Source organism: Rhinoderma darwinii, chromosome 13, assembly GCF_050947455.1.
Source record: "Rhinoderma darwinii isolate aRhiDar2 chromosome 13, aRhiDar2.hap1, whole genome shotgun sequence".
NCBI classification, from domain to species: domain Eukaryota; kingdom Metazoa; phylum Chordata; class Amphibia; order Anura; family Rhinodermatidae; genus Rhinoderma; species Rhinoderma darwinii.
The window spans coordinates 65157760-65183461 of NC_134699.1; the positions used below are offsets into that span (position 1 = coordinate 65157760).

General features: G+C 37.9%; 2 protein-coding genes across 6 annotated transcripts; both read right to left on the bottom strand.

Moving 5' to 3' along the window:
• Positions 1-627: 627 nt before the first annotated feature.
• On the bottom strand, positions 628-2619 carry LOC142665382 (nuclear factor 7, brain-like). Its single transcript, XM_075845044.1, has one exon. The coding sequence runs from the start codon at positions 2617-2619 to the stop codon at positions 1075-1077; it is 1545 nt and encodes a 514-aa protein (XP_075701159.1). The 3' UTR covers positions 628-1074.
• A 4268-nt stretch (positions 2620-6887) lies between these two features.
• Positions 6888-25638, bottom strand: LOC142666524 (E3 ubiquitin/ISG15 ligase TRIM25-like). Of its 5 annotated transcripts, none has more exons than XM_075846607.1 (3): positions 25537-25638; positions 14554-14645; positions 6888-9284 (listed from the first exon to the last, which is right to left on the bottom strand). In XM_075846607.1, the coding sequence occupies exon 3, from the start codon at positions 9280-9282 to the stop codon at positions 7723-7725; it is 1560 nt and encodes a 519-aa protein (XP_075702722.1). In that variant the 5' UTR covers positions 9283-9284; positions 14554-14645; positions 25537-25638; the 3' UTR covers positions 6888-7722. The 5 variants fall into 5 exon arrangements, with proteins under 5 accessions (XP_075702722.1, XP_075702721.1, XP_075702723.1 ...); XM_075846606.1 differs by having other exon boundaries at positions 14554-14742; XM_075846608.1 differs by having other exon boundaries at positions 25515-25638.
• Positions 25639-25702: the final 64 nt, after the last annotated feature.

The following is a 25702-nucleotide window of genomic DNA, read 5'->3' on the forward strand; positions in this document are numbered from 1 at the left end:
CATGTGTCTTGTGGCACAGCCCCTTTAAACAAAAACAATATCTTACAATTTTCCTGCTTGGTTTCCAAGATCTCTGCTTGCAGCCGTATAATTGGAACTTCCCTTGTTTTTTTTCCCCCTGGGGCTAAAAATCTGTCCTGGTCATGTAACGGACTTACAGGTGCAAGTGCAGGGCTCATTACGGTGTATTTTAGAGTGTCACCACTTGTAGGTCCGTCACATGACCAGGACAGATTTTTGTTTTCCCCCTCGCTGTAAACAAAGGTTCCCATTGAATGACTGCAAGCAGAGATCTTGAAAACCTGGAGGAATTGATGCTGAAAGTCTATTGAAAAAAATGTTCAATGTTCAAATGTTTCACTAACCCAAAAAATAAAAAGAACTTGTAGAAACCGGAATCCCCCTTTAAGTCTCGTGGTATCTGATATCTGTAGGGTCATCATAGGATGTAGGATAATAAACGTTATCACCGTGTAGTGTGGCAGAAACCCGGGGCGTCCGACAGACTCCATGCCCATGTGACCCCCCGATTTGATTTGAACCCAGGGCCCAGTGTTCTGGTCATGATGGACGTCTGCAGTTTTATTTGACCCGTGTCCAGTCAAAAACACTCAACGCAGCAGGAAAAATGTATAAACTTTATAATTACAATATAAGAAAATGAATTGCGCAGTTTAATAAATGTAAAATCATTAAGCCGTTTACAACCCTGCATTTTATAGGTTAGAACTGCTTTTATTTGTTCTTGTACTCCAGTCACAGCCAGAGCTGCAATTGCAAGTCTTTGACTTGTACAGCGTGTAGTATAAATGCTAAATATACCCATCATGCACTGCAGCATGGCGTATGCTATACAGACAGAGGGGTGAGGTCCTGTGGATATCTGCAAATGCAGCTCTCGCTGTGGCTGGAGTATAAGATGTCTAATTATCCATATACCCTATGGACCCTCGTCTATAGGGTATATGGATGTAGTAGATGGGGGTCCGTCACTCAGTGGCACAACCAAGAATCACCCTGATGGACCTCGTGTATCCATGTATTACACAGATGCCCGTCTTACGCCACCGGGTATCATTTTTTACAATCTTCGATCTTCACCCAGCTGTCTTTAAAGACATCATCCCACCCCACCCAGAATGCAGCATGGAGGGGCTCGGTAAAGATGGCGGTGAAGGTGTATAGGTGTTTGATGGGGTGACTGAGCTCGTAAAAGGACAGCTGCCCGGCCTCATAATCCAGATGTATCCTCAGTCGGCAATATATAGCGTCGGATACTTTGACTTCTTCACTGTCGTGTATGGCTGAATATTCGCCAATAAAATATTCCAAAGCCCAGGACCTGTCGTCATTTCCGATCATTGACTTGGTGCCAGTCCGGTCTATACTGGGATAAGCCACGCCAACCCTCCACATCCCCCATTCACTTCCCTCCACGTCCCAGTAATGTTCTCCTGACGAAAACCTCTCTGTGCTCAAGATCTGGTTACACTCGAATCGCTCTGGTGTTTTTGGGAGAATATTTTTGCTTTCTGAATAAGCCGCCATTTTAAGGTCGTTTGATACGTTTATATAATCGCCGGATGTGTTTACGTCCAGTATTATATCTGTAGGATCTGGGATATAAATGCCCCTCGTCACGCTTCCTATAATGTCATTTAGATTGTTTAATGTATTCGAGATTTGACCCTTACACAGATCTACCTCATGGCTTTCTCCATCGTCCCTAAACCTCCCCGCCATCAGATCCTTCTCGTCACAAAATTCCTTCCGACATTTCACCGGTTCTTGTAGGACAGTCACTGAATCAGTCATGTGACACCGGGCCTCAGTTTGACGTATCTTCTTGGATATCTCGTCCTTCTTTATCTCCAGCTGTTGGATCAGATCAGAGACGGTCAGTGACACCTGCTCCTCTTGCCTGGAGACCTCCAACAGGACCTTCTTCTCCAGGTCTTCCAGCTGTCTCCTGAGGTCTCCAAACATGGCCGTTATTTCTTTTGTGATGAGAGCTGCTTTATCACGGACACTTCCCCGGCGTTCCTCCAGACTCTGGAATCTTTTCTCCATCTCGAATTTTCTGGATTCCAGTTGTTGCAAAAGTTGGAAGAGTTGGCTCCTCTTCTTCTCAGAGGCTTCATCGAGTGACTCCACGTGGTGTCCTACGTGTTCCCCTTCCAGTCGGCAGGACACACAGATAAGCGTAGAGTCCTGGGTGCAGTAATATTCCAGGATCTTCTTGTGGACGGAGCATTTTCTGTTCTCCAGGTTAGTGGTGGGGTCACATAGGACATGTTCTGAGGACTTGCTGTGGACCCTGAGATGGTCATGGCACAGAGAAGCTTCACAATGCAGACAGGATTTGACCGCAGGAGCCGAAACGTGAAGGCAGTAGGCACAGAAGGGAATCTCTCTGTTACGCTGAGTCACGTTCCCCTGCAGGGCAGGACGTCCCATGAACCTTGCTCTGCAGTCAGGACAGGCGTAATCTCCAGACCGGTTCTGAGTGTCCAGCACACGGTCAATACAGTCCCGGCAGAAGTTGTGTCCACATCTCAGGGTGACGGGATCGGTATAGAGGTCCAGGCAGACGGAGCAGCTCATATCAGCGGATGCCATTGTCCGGAGCAGGAAGTGAAAGTGAGCCTCCTCCTAATTTGCATATGGAGTCTTGTTAACTTAACTCTTTAATGACCAGAACTTTTTGCACATTAATGGGCAAGGATTATTTTTTGTTTTTTCACGGTCGCACTCCAAGAGTCGGAACTTTTTTTTTCTATCCCGTCTACATGTTTTTTGCGGGACGAGGAAAGGATTGAAAATAAACGGCTATTCCAGCTTTGATTTTTGCGTTATAAATTTACGCCGTTCACTATACGGCCTAAATAACATGTTACCTTCCTTCCATGGGTTGGCGCGATTACGGGGATACCAAATATGTAGAGGTTTTATGTTTTCCTACGTTTGCAAAATAAAAAAACTTTTTTTTTATAAAAAAAAAATAATTACTTGTTTTTGCATTGCCGCATTCCAAGAGCCGTAACTTTTTTATTTTTCCGTCGATGTGGGCTTGATTTTTGCGGGACAAGGTGTGGTTTTTATTGGTACTATTTTCGGGTACATGGGACATTTAATTTAACTTTTATTTGTTATGGGGGGAATGGGAGAAAAAAGCAATTTTTCCGTTGTTTTTTTTGGACGCCGTTCACCCCGCGGTTTAATGTGTTAACTTTATTGTTCGAGTCGTTACGATCGTGGCAATACCATATATGTGTTATTTATTTTCTTTTTTTACACTTTCACTAAATAAAACTTTGCGTGTGTTTTTCACGCACTCGCAAGCACTTCTTGTTTGTTCCTTTTTTACGTCATTGATGCGTAAAACATGAACAGCACATGGATGTGCGTCCGTGGTTTTCACACACCTATTGACTTCAATGGGCGGCAAGGAACGTGAAAACGCGCCAATATAGGACATGCAGTGAGTGCCACACAATGGCCACCCGCTACGTAAAAACTCCCAAATGTGTGAATAACCCTATTGAAATCAACGGGGCCAACACGGACCACCTACAGACGGCTTCCGTGTGCGTTCCGTTGTTTCACGGACCAAACCAATAAAAAAGGTCAAGGCTGTTCCGTCAATAACGGACAAGAGTAGGACCGGTCCTATTTTTGTCGGAACAGCTACACGGTTCCATTAAAACAAAGGAAGTGCGCACGGCCCCATAGAAATGACTGTGTCGGGGGGCTATCGGTTAACCCCTTCGTGACCAGCCTATTTTAGGCCTTAATGACCAAGCTATTTTTTTCTGTTTTTTTTCTATAGTCACATTCAAAGCGCTATAACTTTTTTTTTTTTCGTAGACGTAGCTGAAGGAGGACTTGTTTTTTTGCGGGACCAGACGTAGTTTTGATTGGTACTGTATTGGGGTACATTGGACTTATTGTTTAACTTTTATTCCGTTTTTTGGGGGGCAATGGAAAAAAAATATCAAATTTTGCCAGTTTTTTTCTTTTACGTTGTTCACCTTGCAGTTTAAGTTACATATTGACTTTGTTTGAGTCATTACAGTCGCGGTGATACCATATAGGTGTACTTATTTATTTTTTTACACTTTTACTAAATAAAACCACTTTTTATAGAAAAAAATTGTTTTATTTAATTTTTTTTACGGTCATTTTTATTTCACATTTATTACTTATTTTTTCAGTCCCACTAGGGGACTTTACTGTGCGATCTTCAGATCGCTGCTATAATGCTTTGGTATACTTCGTATACCAGAGATTATTGCCTGTCAGTGTAAATCTGACAGACAATCTATTAGGAGGTGCCTCTGGCGCGTCCTAATAGGCATATGTCCAGGGCAGACCTGGGGGCTTTTATCAGGCCCCCGGCTGCCATGGCACCCCATCGGAGACCCGCGATTGCATTTGCGTGTTGCCCATGGGTGAGAGAGGGAGTTCCCTCCCTCTGTAAACCAGTTCAATGCCAGTCGGTATTGACCGCAGGATTTAACGGGTTAAATGGCCACGATCTAAGTAAACTTCGATCGTGTGCGTTGAAGCAGGAGCCCGGCTTTTATCAGACAGCAGAGCCCCGTCTCCAGCCTGCTTGGGACACCCATGCAGGACTTAGACTGGGCCGCCGTGAAAAGGGGACGGCCTAGCCTAAGGCCCCTTAGTGACTGCCGTGAAAAGGCGTATTGGTCATTAAGGGGTTAAAAAACCCACATAGCATCCTGAAGAAAATAACTGAAGTGGGCATGAGGCCTTAGTTCACCAATGAGGACACTTCAGTCCACAAGTTTTTACGTAGAGCAGTGGTAATTGTTATCAGCGCCATCCTCAGGAAACCTGTTTTTGTTTGTCACGTTCTTCCCTCCTCTACTCCTATAAATTGGGCTGTGTTCACACTGCGTATGCGCCGAACGTATCCATCTGGCCCCAACATCTGACGAGGCCAAAACAAGGGTCTTTTTGGCACCTGTTGGGCCGGTTTACGTCGACATAACTTTTCTTTTTTTCCAGTTGTATGGCATAGCGTAGTCGACAAGGTTATTCCACGCAGAGAAATGGAGGTAAAAAACATATACTATGTGGTAAACTTTCTTGGCGAGTATGTGGGGAAATCTTCCAGTGTGATTAGTCTTAGTTCTTCGATAACCGTGCAAATGTTTCCTTAAAAAATATGGCGGAAATACGACGTAGACTTACCATGTGACCCTTTGCATATAATGTTGGCTGTAGACGCGGGATAAATATCAGACAAAACGACCCATTGCCGCAGTTCTTCTGAGTTTGATCTGACACATTGGATTTTTGGCGCCATTCGTTGGTTGTAAACTTGATGGGTTAGTCCGGGAGTCCAACAAATATCAGAAAACTCCTTTTACTGTCTAGGGGATAGGTTAACAAAAAACTGTTTCATGTACTTACTGTCCCAAAAACTCCCATGCTTCCCCACCGCGGCCCACTGCTAACCCGCCACCGGTCCATCGTTTACAGGCCCTCGTATTGGCATGATGTCAATAGTGACACCACGTTACTTGGCAAGTATGGTGTGATGTCCGTACGAGGACCTCTAAAAAAGTGGAGGGTTCCTACCGGACTGCAGTGGTGAACCACGGGAGGTCAGGACAGTCAGTATATTAAAAAGTTTTGTTAAGCTATCCCCAGCACAGTCCCAGGGTTTTCAGCATTGCCTGGAGTCCCCCTTTTACTTCTGTGGCAGTTACAGAAACAGCCGAGTGGCCTCTCCATTGATTCAAGGCCTGGTAGCGGCGGCCTCCTACCTCTGGGACCCAGGCCTATCTCGTAACTATGCCATCAATGTCTGAGATGGGAATACCCCTTTAGTTATGCCATTTCCTAGCAATAGGCCGTAACATTGTAATGGGAATATTCCTTTTACTGACCCAACAATATACAAAAAGTTTACGCTATTTTATAATTTTGGATATTACGCCGTTCATTGAAAATCAGAACAGCTAGTCGATTTATTGTACAGGTTGTTACAGTTGAGGGGATACTAAAAGTAAATATATATATATATATATATATATATATATATATATATTGTGTATGTGATGTCTGCCTAATAAACCGTATTCATGCGGAAAAACAAATGTTTTTGAGTTTTTTTTAATTTTCTTTTTTATCTCGTTACATCAGATTTCTTTAGGTTCCTCCCAGCCAGTTTTGTATTTCTGTGATGTACATGAACTATAGCCCAGATAAACGGCCACAAACCTGTAATCGGGTTTTGATCTGCCTGATCTTGAGGGAAACACCGTTGATGACATAAAAAAATCCTCCGATCTTCCGGTTAGACAGGAATTTCTGCTGCATTTCATCGCTACATAGTGAAAAAGACCAATAGGTCCATCCAGTCTTTATTTTCCTCTAATTTTTGTGTAAAGTTTTTGGTTTGTTTTTTTTGGGAGAGAAAGGGGGGGGGGAGGGTAAATGTAACTTCTTAATTTTAGGATTTCTAACTCAGGCCCCATGCAAATGTACAAATCTGGGATCCGATCTACAGCGGCCATAGCCTACTATGTACACCCACTGTACCTCTTTTGTCTAGACTTCAGTCCATGGCTTGATTATGGTATTAAAACTCATTCATATAAGACTGCAATACCAGGCACAGCCTATAGACAGAAGTGGTGCTGTTTCTGTAAAGCGGACCCTTGTTACTAATCCTGGACAACCCCTTTAGCGTACCCCTACGGGGGGGGGGGGGCCTTGTTCACACATCGCTTTTTTTGTTGTTTGTTTGAAATCTTTGTCCTTCCCAAATGCTTGAACTTACCCTTCCATAGTTCTCTATTAACCCAATATTTCCCGAGTGTGAAATACCAAATACAAGCAAAGAGACTTCTGGATAATAAGATATGTATTTATTTCATTCACAGGAAGGAAAGAGTCTAAGCAGCAGTAACTGATACACAGGATCCCGACTATAGATGGGGTGAGGTCTCCCTTTTTTGGAATCTTCGGTATCTTGCCCGTTCTTGGGTGTAAATCTCATGATGGAATGCCAGGGAATGGAGGTAATCACCTTTCCAGCCCTGTGGCCTAGATTTTGTTTTGAGTGTAGGGGCACCATCATGGGGTTTGATTCACCCAATACACACCCAAAGTATGTTAGTAAAGCCCATCAAGTAGACTTACTGTAAGCAGAAGGTTATACTATTAGTTAGTGCTGCTGTGACGACTATATTCAGCTTGGCCTGGACACTACTTGGGCCTGGAAAAGCGACAACCACTTTTGTGAGCTACAGATGTGCTGAGAGCAGTTGTCACTTACCTCCCCCACTCCTTGGCATCTGATAGAAAGTGAAATATTCAGTAGGGGGCGACATAGAGCACAGGCTAAAGCTCCACCCAGGAAAAATACAACGTGAAATCTCTGTTCCATGGAAGGGGCAAAATCAAAGCATTTTTTTCTCAAGTGCCACAAGCCCAGGGGCTTCTACAACCTAGGGGGCCTCCACCATTCTCCCTGCCTAGGCCAGTTCTATCTAACTCCTATCTATCTCATGGCCCCCTCTCCTGTATGTGGCTTCTATAAGGGGTCAGGTGATCTGGGATAGGGCCCCCATCAAAATTTCTGCTAAGTGTCATCCACCAACCTTCGGTCGACTTTTTTATTTTTTTAACATGTTTACTATGTAGTTCTTCTGACCATCTTGGGTTAGTTATATCAATGTGAGCTTTCTACTTTAGAATTCTAACCCAATCATCCCATACACAAAATGCAGCGTGTACGGGCTCAGTGAAGGTGGCAGTGAAGGTATATAGATGTGTTTCCGGGTTGGTCAACTCAAAAAAGGACAACTGCCCTGCCTCGTAATCTAGACATATTCTCAATCTCTGACCGGAGACCTTGTGATTAATTGGCATTTCCTTACTGTCATGTAGCACTGAATATAGATTCATATTATATCTCCGCAAGCACCAGGACTTGTAATTGTCGCCAAAATATGAGTGATCTCCTCGTCTTTCTATGTTGGCGTAGCTCACTCCGATCCTCCAGTTCCCCGATTCACTGGTCTCCACTTCCCAGCAGTGTCTTCCTGAGGAGAAGCTCTTGGTGCTCAGAACCTGAGGATAGTACTCGAATCTCTGGGGGTGATACTGTTTTATTTCTGAGCTCGATATAGTTGATAAGTCACCTGAGATATCAATGTCTTCAGAAGCCGTGTTTACATCTAGAGTTATAACCGAAGCCTCCTGCACATGGGTTTGCGTCTTTACACCAGTGACAAAGTTGGATAGACCTGTATCTAAGGTCTTTGAGATCTGACCTTCATCCAGATCACCTACATCATGAAGCATTTTCCTGTCAATCTTATCATCCCTGGTGTCAAATATCTCTGTGTTGGATTGTAGTTCTTGTAGGACATCAAATGGATTGGCCATGTTGCACAGTTTCGTGACGTGATCCATCTTGTTGGACAGCTCTTCCTTCTTTATCTCAAGCTGCTTGAGCAGTTGAGTGACTGAGAGTGACACCTGATCTCCCTGCCTGTAGATCTCACTAAAAACTTTCTTTTCTTCGTCTTCCAGTCGTCTTCTGATATCTTTAAATAGTTTTCTTGCTTTATCGATTTCACGGTCAACCTTTTTTTGTACTTTCCTCTTGTGCTCTTGTAGTTTTTGGATGCTCCTCTCTGTTTCTTTACTCTTCGGGGTCAAGCTACTCAAGATCTGTCTTAATCTCTCTTTTTTCTCTTCTGAAACCTCTTTCATTGTTTTTATCTTGTGTCCCTTGTGGTCACCGTCCAACCTGCAGGACACACAGATAAAGGTAGCGTCTTTCAAGCAGTAATACTCCAAGATCTTCTTGTGGACGGAGCATTTTTTGCTCTCTAAGTTAGTGGTGGGTTCGGCTAAGACGTGTTCTGGTGACTTACTGTGGACGTCCAGGTGACACTTGCACAGAGAAGCTTCACACAACAGGCAGGATTTAATGGCTGGCACTGAGGAGTGGATACAGTAGGTGCAGAATATTTGTGCTTGCGTCTCTATAGGTTGAGTAGACAAGAAGCACTGAGCTATGTTACTCAGGGTTGTGTTTTTCCTCAGTGGTGGACGTTCCTGGAAATATTCTCGGCATTCAGGACAGGAGTATTCTCCAGACCCTTCCTGGGTGTCCAGGACATTTTCGATACACTCCCGGCAGAAGTTGTGACCACATCTCAAGGTGGCAGGGTCTGTATAAATGCCTAGACAGATGGAGCAGTTCAGTTCTTCCAAAAGATCAGTGGAGGCCATGGCTGAAAACAAAACAACAACCAAGAAACATGTCAAAAATTTACGGAAGTGAAAGGGTAGAAAATAAAAATTTTCCTTAAAATTAAGGTAAGGGTACCGGCATGGTTCAATCCGGAAATTCACATTGCCCTTCTGAAAAATCAACAGCCGATAGACTGCTCTTTTTGGCAGTCTGTGTATAGGATTCTGTCCACAGACTGCCAGAAAACAGTTACTCATGGAGAAGGAAATTTTTATTGCCGGTGAGCCCTGCCAGGATTGTTTTTCATGACTTATTGCAAAAGGAACTTTCAGCTGGAAAGTCTCCCTAAGGGCACATGTACCCGGAAAAAGCAGCGTGCATGGACCATGTATGGTGGCACACGGAGTCCATTAGGCTCTGTATTAAATACCAATAGGTACTCAGTGTGCCGCCATATGGTGCCCAATGTATGAATCCATAAAGAAAAAAACCCGCTGTGTGACTCCTTTAAAAAAGTGGAGGCACATAAAGTTACAGTATAGCACGGATACGTATGGAAGATTCATCATACGGCCTTGTGACTGACTTTAATTGTTTCACTCGTCATGACCCGTGACTATATAAATATTTGTATTTTCTCCTTTTACGTGGCATTAATTACCCCATATTATAAACTTCCCCCGTGGGTAATAGTAAAGCTTCCCACTATAGAAAATCTATACATGAAGTCATTCTATGGATAACTTTTTTTTTTCTTATATTATATTATTCGTTTTAGGTTTCTGTTGGAAATGTTATAAGTTGCTTTGCCCGGAAACGAATCTCTCGCTGAGCTGTTTATAATGCCATTTCAGATAAGCCATAATTTCCTGATCCAGCAGGGGGACCCCCACCGATCGATGGCGTTCCAGAGGTCAGACCCGTAGCGATCATAAAGTGATGGCATATCCTAGTGTGGGAAAACCTCTTGAAGTCCATGGCTTTTAGGACAAAAATAATTTTTGGGGTTCTGTCTCTCGATGTTCTTGGTCATAACTTGTCTGATTTTTGGTCGACGTGCTTGTACGATGTAAAGATAAATTTTGATCGTTGTATGTATACAAGGGGTTAAACGATGGAGGTCAGTGGTTTCTCTGGTCTTTCGTCAGAGCCACTGTCCTGTTCCTGTGGGCATCTCCCATAGAGTATTTTTGTAAAAAAATAAAAATAAAAACTAGACCGTGCTAAATTATTATTTTTTCTTTACTGTATTCTTGAAACTTTTTTTAACCCCGCGGCACGACGGGCCGAAAATGTACCAAAGGCCGAGCACCGTACATTTACAGTGGTGTGATCGCGGGGCACAGCAGTTGCACCCATGCGATCCCCTGCAGGGGTTTGACAATGGTGAGTGACCGCCGCCATCCCGGCCCACCAACGGCCGAGGTCGGAGAAGATTGTGATTATGGCGGTTTAACCCTTGTGATAGTGAAATCACTATTGATCACAGTATCACGAGAGGGGGCCTTAGGTACGTGTCCGTCACCCCCTGCGATAGGGATTGCCAGGACAGATGGTTTTAAGGGACAGCCCTGGGCCTTAACCCCTTCCTGGCATCCACCGTATATATACGGCGCACGTCAGGTGGGGGAGTATAGCGCGGGCTCACAGGCTGAACCCGCTCCATAGAGTGTGTTGGCTGTGTGTTACAGCCGCCACTTCAGGGTAACGAGCGGGATCCCGCTAGTTTAACTCGTTAAATGCGACCCTCTCTAACTGCTCATTGCGCCCCCCCCCCCGCAACGAAAAAACGCGAGGGGGGGGGGCGATGGTTGCTATGGCTGCCTGGGGGCCTAATGAAGCCCCCCAGGTCCGCCATCTTTGTGCACCTATTAAGCGCTGCCTCCGACCTGTCAGAATCACGATATACTGCAATACATATCTAACGATCGCTGGTTGAAGTCCCCTAGGGGGACTAATAGAAAAAGTAAAAATTTGTAAAATAAAGGTTTTGTTTATGTAAAAAAAAAATTAAAATTAAAAGTTCAAAAAAAATAACCTTTTCCCATTTTTCCCCTAGATCAGGGGTCTCAGACTCGGCCGGGTAAGTGGGCCGCATATAGAAAAAAATGGGAAGTTGACGGGCCGCATTACTTTCATATTTGATACAATACAAAATTATTGTTAATCAATTAGTTATTTGAACTACTATAATACTATAATAATAATAATAATAATAACAATACTACGTTACTATAATACTACGTTACTATAATAATACCGCTAGGTTTAAAATTTGAGATATTTCTCCACGTGTTTATTTCAACAATCCGGTTTTCCAGTTTAAGTGTCGCTAAATGCAGTCCGGCGGCTCAGTTGGCAGCGTTTGGCAGACACACGTCAAGATTGGGCAGCCCCTTTTTAGATAGTGCCGCTGTGCCCTCGGTGGATGCTGCCGCTGTGCCCTCGGTGGATGCTGCCGCTGTGCCCTCGGTGGATGCTGCCGCTGTGCCCTCGGTGGATGCTGCCGCTGTGCCCTCGGTGGATGCTGCCGCTGTGCCCTCGGTGGATGCTGCCGCTGTGCCCTCGGTGGATGCTGCCGCTGTGCCCTCTGTAGATAATGCAACACACCCCTAGATAAGGCCACAGTGCCCTCCGCAGATGCTACCACAGTGATGTCAGGGTCTTGCCCAGAGCTGGAGTCCCGGAGCTGAGCCGCTTCTAGCACTCGAACTACAGTAGATTTGTGACTGCAGCTCTGGATTTGTTTGGAGTATGGGACCTGATGTTACAGTACAGTTGTGACTACAGCTCTGGATGTGGCTGGAGTATAAGACATGATGTTACAGTAGAGTTGTGACTGCAGCTCTGGATGTGACTGGAGTATAGAACATTATATAATAGTAGAGTTGTGAATGGAGCTCTAGATTTGTTTGGAGTATAAGGCATCATTTACACGAGCGTAATATACGCGCGTGCTTTTCACGCGTGTCGTACACACCTATATTAGGCTATTGGGCAGTGCAGACAGTGCGTGAATTTTGCGCAGCGGGAGTGCGTTGCGTAAAACTCACGACATGTCCTTTCTTTGTGCGCTGTTTGCGCATCACGCACCCATTGAAGTCAATGGGTGCGTGAAAACCACGCATGCCGCACGGAAGCACTTCTGTGCGAACTGCGTGATTCGCGCAACAGATTTCAAACTCTGAATGTAAACAGAAAAGCACCAGGTGTTTTTCTGTTTACAAACATCCAAACGGAGTGTCATAATGATGGCGGCTGCGCGAAAATCACACAGCCCGCGCATCATACACTGACACACGGAGCTGTTGAGTGCCTTTTGCGCACGCAAAACGCCGCGTTTTTTGCGTGCGCAAGGCGCACACGCTCGTGTAAATCAGGCCTAAGACAAGATGTTTGCATCTGCATCTACTGATCTTGCAGTAGAGTTGTGAGTGTAGCTGTGGATGTCTCTGGAGTATATTACATGATGTTACAGTAGAGTTGTGAGTGCAGCTCTGGATGTGACTGGAGTATAACATGTTACAGTAGAGTGGTGACTGCAGCTCTGGATGTGACTGGAGTAAAGTACATGATATAATAGTAGAGTTGTGAGTGCAGCCTGGGATTCCAGCTCTGCTCCTGACATCACTGTCCATATATGGACAGAGATGTCAGGGGCAACCCCAAAGCTGGAGTCCCGGGCAGAGCGCTAGTAGGCTCTTCTTGGGACTCCAGCTGTGCTCCTGACATCACTGGGACTCCGCTCTGGGGAAGACCCTGACACACTGTCCATATATGGACAGCGATGTCAGGGAATTCCAGAGTCCCGGAGCAGAGCCTATACTAGCGCTCTGCACGGGACTCCGGCACTGGGGAAGCCCCAGACATCGTGTGTCCAAACATGGACAGCGATGTCAGGGAATTTCAGAGTCCCGGAGCAGAGCCTGTACTAGCGCTCTGCCCGGGACTCCGGCTCTGGGGAAGCCCCAGACATCGCTGTTCATATGTGGACAGCGATGTCAGGGAATTCCAGAGTCCCGGAGCAGAGCCGATACTAGCGCTCTGCCCGGGACTCCTCTCTGGGGAAGACCCTGACACACTGTCCATATATGGGCAGCGATGTCGGAATTCCACAGAGTCCCGGAGCAGAGCCTGGTACTAGCGCTCTGCACGGGACTCCGGCTCTGGGGAAGCCCCAGACATCGCTGTTCATATGTGGACAGCGATGTCAGGGGATTCCCGAGTCTCGGAGCAGAGCCGATACTAGCGGCTCTGTGTCCCGCGGGCCGCAGATGACAGCCCCAGGGGCCGCGTGCTTGAGACCCCTGCCCTAGAGCATAGTAAAAAAAATAAAATAAACATAATTGGTATCGCCGCGTCCGTAAAAGTCTGAACTGTTACAATATATCATTATTTAACCCGCACGGTGAACGCCGTAACAAAATAAATTGTAAAACGCCAAAATCTCTATTTTTTGGTCACCTAATCTCCTACAAAAAATGAAATAAAAAGTGATCAAACCATCGCATACCACTTAATCAACGGAAAAATAATAAAGTTATGGCTCTCGAAATTTGGCGACAAAATAAATTTTCTTTTTTACACCTAGGTTTTTACTTGTAAAATATAGAAAAAACTATATATATTTGGTATCTCCGTAATCGTATTGACCCACAGAATAAAGTTAACATGTTGTTTTAATTGCACAGTGAATTCCGTAAAAACAAAGCGCAAAAAACAATAGAGGAATCAGTTTTTCTAATTTTCTACCCCACAAATAATTTTTGCCCGGTTTCCTAGTACATTATATTGTAGAATAAATGGTGCTCCGAAAAACTACAACTCGTCCCGCAAAAAACAAGCCCTCATACGGCAATATAGATGGAAAAATAAAACAGTTATGGCTTTTGGAAGGTGGGGAGGAAAAAACAAAAGTGAAAATCCCAAAAAATGGCTGCGGCGGGAAGGGGTTAATATATATATATATAGAACACACAATTTTATAGCAAGACAAACACAACCCAAAACACAAAGAAACAAGACCTCACACAAATAATGAGGTACGGCTTCCAGAATGCAGTGAGTCAAAAACAGATAGATAAGCGTCCTAAAGGCCAACATGAGCAGCTCCCTTGGGGGGGGCCAAACTTAACCCTTGAACAACCATGTAATGACTGCCAGTATGGGCTCAGTAATGGCTGTCAGTAGTTGTGGATATGAAAAGACCTCACAGAAGAGGAAGGAAACCACATGAACGTTACGACTATACAGGGTTAATATAAGGAACAATAGAGGGTTACACAAAGCACCCCCCTGCCCTCCAATACCTGTGTAGGTTCCTTTAACGATAGGGTTAATGTGTGAATTATAATGTCCTCGTATCCTGCAGCTCCATATACAGACGAGACGTCAATAATAACTGCGAGGAGGAAGAGATGAACACGGAAGATGTCACAAGCTCTGTTCTCTTTCACTTCTGGAGGAACATTTAGCTTCGTTTAGTGAAAGGGGCGGAGCTGTAATATAAAGAGATGAGCCAGACCCCTCCCACATCTGTGTGCAAAGCGGAGCGACGTCTGCCACTAGTGATGTGTTATATAGTAGTAATATTATTATACAAAGGGGGCAGTATTATAGTAGTTATATTCTTGTATATAGGAGCAGTATTATAGTAGTTATATTCTTGTATATAGGAGCAGTATTATAGTAGTTATATTCTTGTATATAGTGGGCAGTATTATAGTAGTTATATTCTTGTATATAGGGGGTAGTATTATAGTAGTTATATTCTTGTATATAGGAGGCAGTATTATAGTGGTATATTCTTGTATATAGGAGGCAGTATTATAGTGGTATATTCTTGTATAGAGGGGGCAGTATTATAGTAGTTATATTCTTGTATATAGGAGCAGTATTATAGTAGTTATATTTTTGTATATAGGGGGCAGTATTACAGTAGTTATATTCTTGTATATAGGAGCAGTATTATAGTAGTTATATTCTTGTACATAGGGGCAGTATTATAGTAGTTATATCCTTGTATATAGGAGCAGTATTATAGTAGTTATATTCTTGTATACAGGGGATAGTATTATAGTAGTAATATTATTATACAAAGGGGGCAGTATTATAGTAGTTATATTCTTGTATATAGGAGCAGTATTATAGTAGTTATATTCTTGTATATAGAGGCAGTATTATAGTAGTTATATCCTTGTATATAGGAGCAGTATTATAGTAGTTATATTCTTGTATACAGGGGATAGTATTATAGTAGTAATATTATTATACAAAGGGGGCAGTATTATAGTAGTTATATTCTTGTATATAGGAGCAGTATTATAGTAGTTATATTCTTGTACATAGGGGCAGTATTATAGTAGTTATATCCTTGTATATAGGAGCAGTATTATAGTAGTTATATTCTTGTATACAGGGGATAGTATTATAGTAGTAATATTATTATACAAAGGGGGCAGTATTATAGTAGTTATATTCTTGTATATAGGAGCAGTATTATAGTAGTTATATTCTTGTATATAGAGGCAGTATTATAGTAGTTATATTCTTGTATATAGGGGGCAGTATTATAGTAGTTATATTCTTGTATATAGGGGCAGTATTATAGTAGTTATATTCTTGTATATAGGGGCAGTATTATAGTAGTTATATTCTTGTATATAGGGGCAGTATTATAGTAGTTATATTCTTGTATATAGGAGGCAGTATTATAGTAGTTATATTCTTGTATATAGGGGATAGTATTATAGTAGTAATATTATTATACAAAGGGGGCAGTATTATAGTAGTTATATTCTTGTATATAGAGCAGTATTATAGTAGTTATATTCTTGTATAGAGGGGGCAGTATTATAGTAGTCATATTCTTGTATAGAGGGGGCAGTATTATAGTAGTTATATTCTTGTATAGAGGGGGCAGTATTATATTAGTTATATTCTTGTATATAGGGGGCAGTATTATAGTAGTTATATTCTTGTATATAAGAGGCAGTATTATACTAGTTATATTCTTGTATATAGTGGCAGTATTATAGTAGTTATATTCTTGTATATAGGGGACAGTATTATAGTAGTTATATTCGAGGCAGTATTATAGTAGTTATATTCTTGTATATAGGGGCAGTATTATAGTAGTTATATTCTTGTATATAGGGGGCAGTATCATAGTAGTTATATTCTTGTATATAGGAGCAGTATTATAGTAGTTATATTCTTGTATATAGGGGGCAGTATTATATTAGTTATATTCTTGTATATAGGGGGCAGTATTATAGTAGTTATATTCTTGTATATAGGAGCAGTATTATAGTAGTTATATTCTTGTATATAGGGGGCAGTATTATAGTAGTTATATTCTTGTATATAGGGGATAGTATTATAGTAGTAATATTATTATACAAAGGGGGCAGTATTATAGTAGTTATATTCTTGTATATAGAGCAGTATTATAGTAGTTATATTCTTGTATAGAGGGGGCAGTATTATATTAGTTATATTCTTGTATATAGGGGGCAGTATTATAGTAGTTATATTCTTGTATATAGAGCAGTATTATAGTAGTTATATTCTTGTATAGAGGGGGCAGTATTATAGTAGTTATATTCTTGTATATAGGGGGCAGTATTATAGTAGTTCTATTCTTGTATATAAGAGGCAGTATTATACTAGTTATATACTTGTATATAGTGGCAGTATTATAGTAGTTATATTCTTGTATATAGGGGACAGTATTATAGTAGTTCTATTCTTGTATATAGGAGGCAGTATTATAGTAGTTATATTCTTGTATATAGGGGCAGTATTATAGTAGTTATATTCTTGTATATAGGGGGCAGTATCATAGTAGTTATATTCTTGTATATAGGAGCAGTATTATAGTAGTTATATTCTTGTATATAGGGGGCAGTATTATATTAGTTATATTCTTGTATATAGGGGGCAGTATTATAGTAGTTATATTCTTGTATATAGGAGCAGTATTATAGTAGTTATATTCTTGTATATAGGGGGCAGTATTATAGTAGTTATATTCTTGTATATAGGGGCAGTATTATAGTAGTTATATTCTTGTATATAGGAGCAGTATTATAGTAGTTATATTCTTGTATATAAGAGGCAGTATTATAGTAGTTATATTCTTGTATATAGGGGGCAGTATTATCGTAGTTATATTCTTGTATATAGGAGCAGTATTATAGTAGTTATATTCTTGTATATAGGGCACAGTATTATAGTAGTTATATTATTGTATATAGGAACAGTATTATAGTAGTTATATTCTTGTATATAGCAGTATTATAGTAGTTATATTCTTGTATATAGGAGTCAGTATTATAGTAGTTATATTCTTGTATATATAGAGGCAGTATTATAGCAGTTATATTCTTGTATATAGGGGCAGTATTATAGTAGTTATATTCTTGTATATAGGGAGCAGTATTATATTAGTTATTTTCTTGTATATAGGGGGCAGTATTATAGTAGTTATATTCTTGTATATAGGGGCAGTATTATAGCTGTTATATTCTTGTATACAGGGGTAGTATTATAGTAGTTATATTCTTGTATATAGGAGGCAGTATTATAGTAGTTATATTCTTGTATATAGGAGCAGTATTATAGTAGTTATATTCTTGGCAGTATTATAGTAGTTATATTCTTGTATATAGGAGCAGTATTATAGTAGTTATATTCTTGTATATAGGGCACAGTATTATAGTAGTTATATTCTTGTATATAGGAACAGTATTATAGTAGTTATATTCTTGTATATAGCAGTATTATAGTAGTTATATTCTTGTATATAGGAGTCAGTATTATAGTAGTTATATTCTTGTATATGTAGAGGCAGTATTATAGCAGTTATATTCTTGTATATAGGGGCAGTATTATAGTCGTTATATTCTTGTACATAGGAGCAGTATTATAGTAGTTATATTCTTGTATATAGGGGGCAGTATTATAGTAGTTATATTCTTGTATATAGGGAGCAGTATTATATTAGTTATTTTCTTGTATATAGGGGGCAGTATTATAGTAGTTATATTCTTGTATATAGGGGCAGTATTATAGTAGTTATATTCTTGTATATAGGGGGAAGTATTATAGTAGTTATATTCTTGTATATAGGGGTAAGTATTATAGTAGTTATATTCTTGTATATAGGCGGCAGTATTATAGTAGTTATATTCTTGTATATGGGAGAAGTATTATAGTAGTTATATTCTTGTATATAGGAGGGCAGTATTATAATAGTTCTATTCATGTACATAGGGGGCAGTATTATAGTAGTTCTATTCTTGTATATAGGGGCAGTATTATAGTAGTTATATTCCTGTATATAGGGGGCAGTATTATAGTAGTTATATTCTTGTATATAAGGGGCAGTATTATAGTAGTTATATTCTTGTATATAGGGGCAGTATTATAGTGTTATATTCTTGTATATAGGGGGCAGTATTATAGTAGTTATATTCCTGTATATAGGAGGCAGTATTATAGTAGTTATATTCTTGTATATAGGAGCAGTGTTATAGTAGTTATATTCTTGTATATAGGAGCAGTATTATAGTAGTTATATTCTTGTATATAGGGGGCAGTATTATAGTAGTTATATTCTTGTATATAGGGGCAGTATTATAGTAGTTATATTCTTGTATATAGGAGCAGTGTTATAGTAGTTATATTCTTGTATATAGGAGCAGTATTATAGTAGTTATATTCTTGTATATAGGGGGCAGTATTATAGTAGTTATATTCTTGTATATAGAGTGCAGTATTATAGTAGTTATATTCTTGTATATAGGGACAGTATTATAGTAGTTATATTCTTGTATATGGGAGGCAGTATTATAGTAGTTATATTCTTGTATATGGGAGGCAGTATTATAGTAGTTATATTCTTGTATATAGGGGCAGTATTATAGTAGTTCTATTCTTGTATATAGGAGCAGTATTATAGTAGTTATATTCTTGTATATAGGGGGCAGTATTATAGTAGTTATATTCTTGTATATAGGGGCAGTATTATAGTAGTTATATTCTTGTATATAGGATACAGTATTATACTAGTTATATTCTTGTATATAGGGGGGGGTATTATAGTAGTTATATTCCTGTATATAGGAGCAGTATTATAGTAGTTATATTCTTATATATAGGAGACAGTATTATAGTAGTTATATTCTTGTATATAGGAGCAGTATTATAGTAGTTATATTCTTGTATATAGGGGCAGTATTATAGTAGTTATATTCTTGTATATAGGAGCAGTATTATAGTAGTTATATTCTTGTATATAGGAGCAGTATTATAGTAGTTATATTCTTGTATATAGAGGGCAGTATTATAGTAGTTATATTCTTGTATACAGGAGCAGTATTATAGTAGTTATATTCTTGTATATAGGGGGCAGTATTACAGTAGTTATATTCTTGTATATAGGGGCAGTATTATAGTAGTTATATTCTTGTATATAGGGAGCAGTATTATAGTAGTTATATTCTTGTATATAGGGGCAGTATTATAGTAGTTATATTCTTGTATATAGGGGCAGTATTATAGTAGTTATATTCTTGTATATAGGGGGCAGTATTATAGTGGTTATATTCTTATATATAGGAGACAGTATTATAGTAGTTATATTCTTGTATATAGGAGCAGTATTATAGTAGTTATATTCTTGTATATAGGGGCAGTATTATAGTAGTTATATTCTTGTATATAGGAGCAGTATTATACTAGTTATATTCTTGTATATAGGGGCAGTATTATAGTAGTTATATTCTTGTATATAGGAGCAGTATTATAGTAGTTATATTCTTGTATATAGGGGGCAGTATTATAGTAATTATATTCTTGTATAGAGTGGCAGTATTATAGTAGTTATATTCTTGTATATATGGGACAGTATTATAGTAGTTATATTCTTATATATAGGAGCAGTATTATAGTAGTTATATTCTTGTATATAGGAGCAGTATTATACTAGTTATAGTCTTGTATATAGGGGCAGTATTATAGTAGTTATATTCTTGTATATAGGGAGCAGTATTATAGTAGTTATATTCTTGTATATGGGGGGGGGGTATTATAGTAGTTATATTCTTGTATATAGGGGCAGTATTATAGTAGTTATATTCTTGTATATAGGGGCAGTATTATAGTAGTTATATTCTTGTATATAGGGGGCAGTATTATAGTAGTTATATACTTGTATATAGTGGTAGTATTATAGTAGTTATATTCTTGTATATAGGGGGCAGTATTATAGTAGATATATTCTTGTATATAGGGGGCAGTATTATAGTAGTTATATTCTTGTATATAGGAGGCAGTATTATAGTAGTTATATTCTTGTATATAGGGGGCAGTATTATAGTAGTTATATTCTTGTATATAGGGGGCAGTATTATAGTAGTTATAGTCTTGTATATAGGGGCAGTATTATAGTAGTTATATTCTTGTATATAGGGGCAGTATTATAGTAGTTATATTCTTGTATATAGGGGGCAGTATTATAGTAGTTATATACTTGTATATAGTGGCAGTATTATAGTAGTTATATTCTTGTATATAGGGGGCAGTATTATAGTAGATATATTCTTGTATATAGGGGGCAGTATTATAGTAGTTATATTCTTGTATATAGGAGGCAGTATTATAGTAGTTATATTCTTGTATATAGGGGGCAGTATTATAGTAGTTATATTCTTGTATATAGGGGGCAGTATTATAGTAGTTATATTCTTGTATATAGGAGCAGTATTATAGTTGTTATATTCTTGTATATAGCAGTATTATAGTAGTTATATTCTTATATATAGGAGACAGTATTATAGTAGTTATATTCTTGTATATAGGAGCAGTATTATAGTAGTTATATTCTTGTATATAGGAGCAGTATTATACTAGTTATATTCTTGTATATAGGGGCAGTATTATAGTAGTTATATTCTTATATATAGGAGCAGTATTATAGTAGTTATATTCTTGTATATAGGAGCAGTATTATACTAGTTATATTCTTGTATATAGGGGCAGTATTATAGTAGTTATATTCTTGTATATAGGGAGCAGTATTATAGTAGTTATATTCTTGTATATGGGGGGGGTATTATAGTAGTTATATTATTGTATATAGGGGCAGTATTATAGTAGTTATATTCTTGTATATAGGGGGCAGTATTATAGTAGTTATATTCTTGTATATAGGGGCAGTATTATAGTAGTTATATTCTTGTATATAGGGGCAGTATTATAGTAGTTATATTCTTGTATATAGGGGGCAGTATTATAGTAGTTATATACTTGTATATAGTGGCAGTATTATAGTAGTTATATTCTTGTATATAGGGGCAGTATTATAGTAGATATATTCTTGTATATAGGGGGCAGTATTATAGTAGTTATATTCTTGTATATAGGAGGCAGTATTATAGTAGTTATATTCTTGTATATAGGGGGCAGTATTATAGCAGTTATATTCTTGTATATAGGGGGCAGTATTATAGTAGTTATATTCTTGTATATAGGGGCAGTATTATAGTAGTTATATTCTTGTATATAGGGGCAGTATTATAGTAATTATATTCTTGTATATAGGGGCAGTATTATAGTAGTTATATTGTATATAGGGGGCAGTATTATAGTAGTTATATTCTTGTATATAGGAGCAGTATTATAGTTGTTATATTCTTGTATATAGCAGTATTATAGTAGTTATATTCTTATATATAGGAGACAGTATTATAGTAGTTATATTCTTGTATATAGGAGCAGTATTATAGTAGTTATATTCTTATATATAGGGGCAGTATTATAGTAGTTATATTCTTGTATATAGGGGCAGTATTATAGTAGTTATATTCTTGTATATAGGGGTCAGTATTATAGTAGTTATATTCTTGTATATAGGGGCAGTATTATAGTAGATATATTCTTGTATATAGGGGGCAGTATTATAGTAGTTATATTCTTGTATATAGGAGCAGTATTATAGTTGTTATATTCTTGTATATAGGAGCAGTATTATAGTAGTTATATTCTTATATATAGGAGACAGTATTATAGTAGTTATATTCTTGTATATAGGAGCAGTATTATAGTAGTTATATTCTTATATATAGGAGACAGTATTATAGTAGTTATATTCTTGTATATAGGGGCAGTATTATAGTAGTTATATTCTTGTATATAGGAGCAGTATTATAGTAGTTATATTCTTGTATATAGGGGGCAGTATTATAGTACTAATATTCCTGTATATAGGAGGCAGTATTATAGTAGTTATATTCTTGTATATAGGAGCAGTATTATAGTAGTTATATTCTTATATATAGGAGACAGTATTATAGTAGTTATATTCTTGTATATAGGGGGCAGTATTATAGTAGTTATATTCTTGTATATAGGGAGCAGTATTATAGTAGTTATAGTCTTGTATATAGGGAGCACTGTATTATAGTAGTTATAGTCTTGTATATAGGGCAGTATTATAGTAGTTATATTCTTGTATATAGGGAGCAGTATTATAGTAGTTATAGTCTTGTATATAGTGGAAGTATTATAGATGTTATATTCTTGTATATAGAGGCAGTATTATAGTAGTTATATTCTTGTATATAGGGGGCAGTATTATAGTAGTTATATTCTTATATATAGGAGACAGTATTATAGTAGTTATATTCTTGTATATAGGAGCAGTATTATAGTAGTTATATTCTTGTATATAGGAGCAGTATTATAGTAGTTATATTCTTGTATATAGGAGCAGTATTATAGTAGTTATATTCTTGTATATAAGGGCAGTATTATAGTAGTTATATTCCTGTATATAGGGGGCAGTATTATAGTAGTTATATTCGTGTATATAGGAGCAGTATTATAGTAGTTATATTCTTGTATACAGGAGCAGTGTTATAGTAGTTATATTCTTGTATATAGGGGCAGTATTATAGTAGTTATATTCTTGTATATAGGGGCAGTATTATAGTAGTTATATTCTTGTATATAGGAGTAGTATTATAGTAGTTATATTCTTGTATATAGGGGGCAGTATTATAGTAGTTATATTCTTGTATATAGGGGCAGTATTACAGTAGTTATATTCTTGTATATAGGAGGCAGTATTATAGTAGTTATATTCTTGTATATAGGAGCAGTATTATAGTAGTTATATTCTTGTATATAGGGGGCAGTATTATAGTAGTTATATTCTTGTATATAGGAGGCAGTATTATAGTAGTTATATTCTTGTATATTGGGGGCAGTATTATAGTAGTTATATTCTTGTATATAGGGGGCAGTATTATAGTAGTTATATTCTTGTATATAGGAGCAGTATTATAGTAGTTATATTCTTGTATATAGGAGCAGTATTATAGTAGTTATATTCTTGTATATAAGGGCAGTATTATAGTAGTTATATTCCTGTATATAGGGGGCAGTATTATAGTACTTATATTCGTGTATATAGGAGCAGTATTATAGTAGTTATATTCTTGTATACAGGAGCAGTGTTATAGTAGTTATATTCTTGTATATAGGGGCAGTATTATAGTAGTTATATTCTTGTATATAGGAGTAGTATTATAGTAGTTATATTCTTGTATATAGGGGGCAGTATTATAGTAGTTATATTCTTGTATATAGGGGCAGTATTACAGTAGTTATATTCTTGTATATAGGAGGCAGTATTATAGTAGTTATATTCTTGTATATAGGAGCAGTATTATAGTAGTTATATTCTTGTATATAGGGGGCAGTATTATAGTAGTTATATTCTTGTATATAGGAGGCAGTATTATAGTAGTTATATTCTTGTATATAGGGGGCAGTATTATAGTAGTTATATTCTTGTATATAGGGGCAGTATTATAGTAGTTATATTCTTGTATATAGGGGCAGTATTATAGTAGTTATATTCTTGTATATAGGGGCCGTATTATAGTAGTTATATTCTTGTATATAGGAGTAGTATTATAGTAGTTATATTCTTGTATATTGGGGCAGTATTATAGTAGTTATATTCTTGTATATAGGAGGCAGTATTATAGTAGTTATATTCTTGTATATAGGGGGCAGTATTATAGTAGTTATATTCTTGTATATAGGGGCAGTATTATAGTAGTTATATTCTTGTATATAGGGGCAGTATTATAGTAGTTATATTCTTGTATATAGGGGCCGTATTATAGTAGTTATATTCTTGTATATAGGAGTAGTATTATAGTAGTTATATTCTTGTATATTGGGGCAGTATTATAGTAGTTATATTCTTGTATATAGGAGCAGTATTATAGTAGTTATATTCTTGTATATAGGGGTATTATTATAGTAGTTATATTCTTGTATATAGGGGCAGTATTATAGTGGTTATATTCTTGTATATAGGAGGCAGTATTATAGTAGATATATTCTTGTATATAGGGGCAGTATTATAGTAGTTATATTCTTGTATATAGGAGTAGTATTATAGTAGTTATATTCTTGTATATTGGGGCAGTATTATAGTAGTTATATTCTTGTATATAGGAGGCAGTATTATAGTAGATATATTCTTGTATATAGGGGCAGTATTATAGTAGTTATATTCTTGTATATAGGAGTAGTATTATAGTAGTTATATTCTTGTATATTGGGGCAGTATTATAGTAGTTATATTCTTGTATATAGGAGCAGTATTATAGTAGTTATATTCTTGTATATAGGAGCAGTATTATAGTAGTTATATTCTTGTATATAGGGGTATTATTATAGTAGTTATATTCTTGTATATAGGGGCAGTATTATAGTGGTTATATTCTTGTATATAGGGGGCAGTATTATAGTAGTTATATTCTTGTATATAGGAGGCAGTATTATAGTAGTTATATTCTTGTATATAGGGGCAGTATTACAGTAGTTATATTCTTGTATATAGGAGCAGTATTATAGTAGTTATATTCTTGTATATAGGGGCAGTATTATAGTAGTTATATTCTTGTATATAGGAGGCAGTATTATAGTAGTTATATTCTTGTATATAGGGGGCAGTATTATAGTAGTTATATTCTTGTATATAGGGGCAGTATTATAGTAGTTATATTCTTGTATATAGGGGGCAGTATTATAGTAGTTATATTCTTGTATATAGGAGCAGGATTATAGTAGTTATATTCTTGTATATAGGGGCAGTATTATAGTAGTTATATTTTCCTCCCCGATATATGATTGCAGGACATTGTGTTGGGTGCTGGTTATTTATGTTATTTGCTATATGAATTACCAGTCCCATCTTCTCTTGTTACCTCGGGTGTAGATCTCGTGTATGCCGGGTGTAGATATCGTGTTTAGCCGGGTGTAGAGGACACTGCCCGCACGGCATTATCACGTAGTGTGTATATTGCTGTTATGTGAGCGCGCCCTCTGCTGGTGAATACAGTATATCCCGCGTCACGTGTTGCGTCGGTTCTG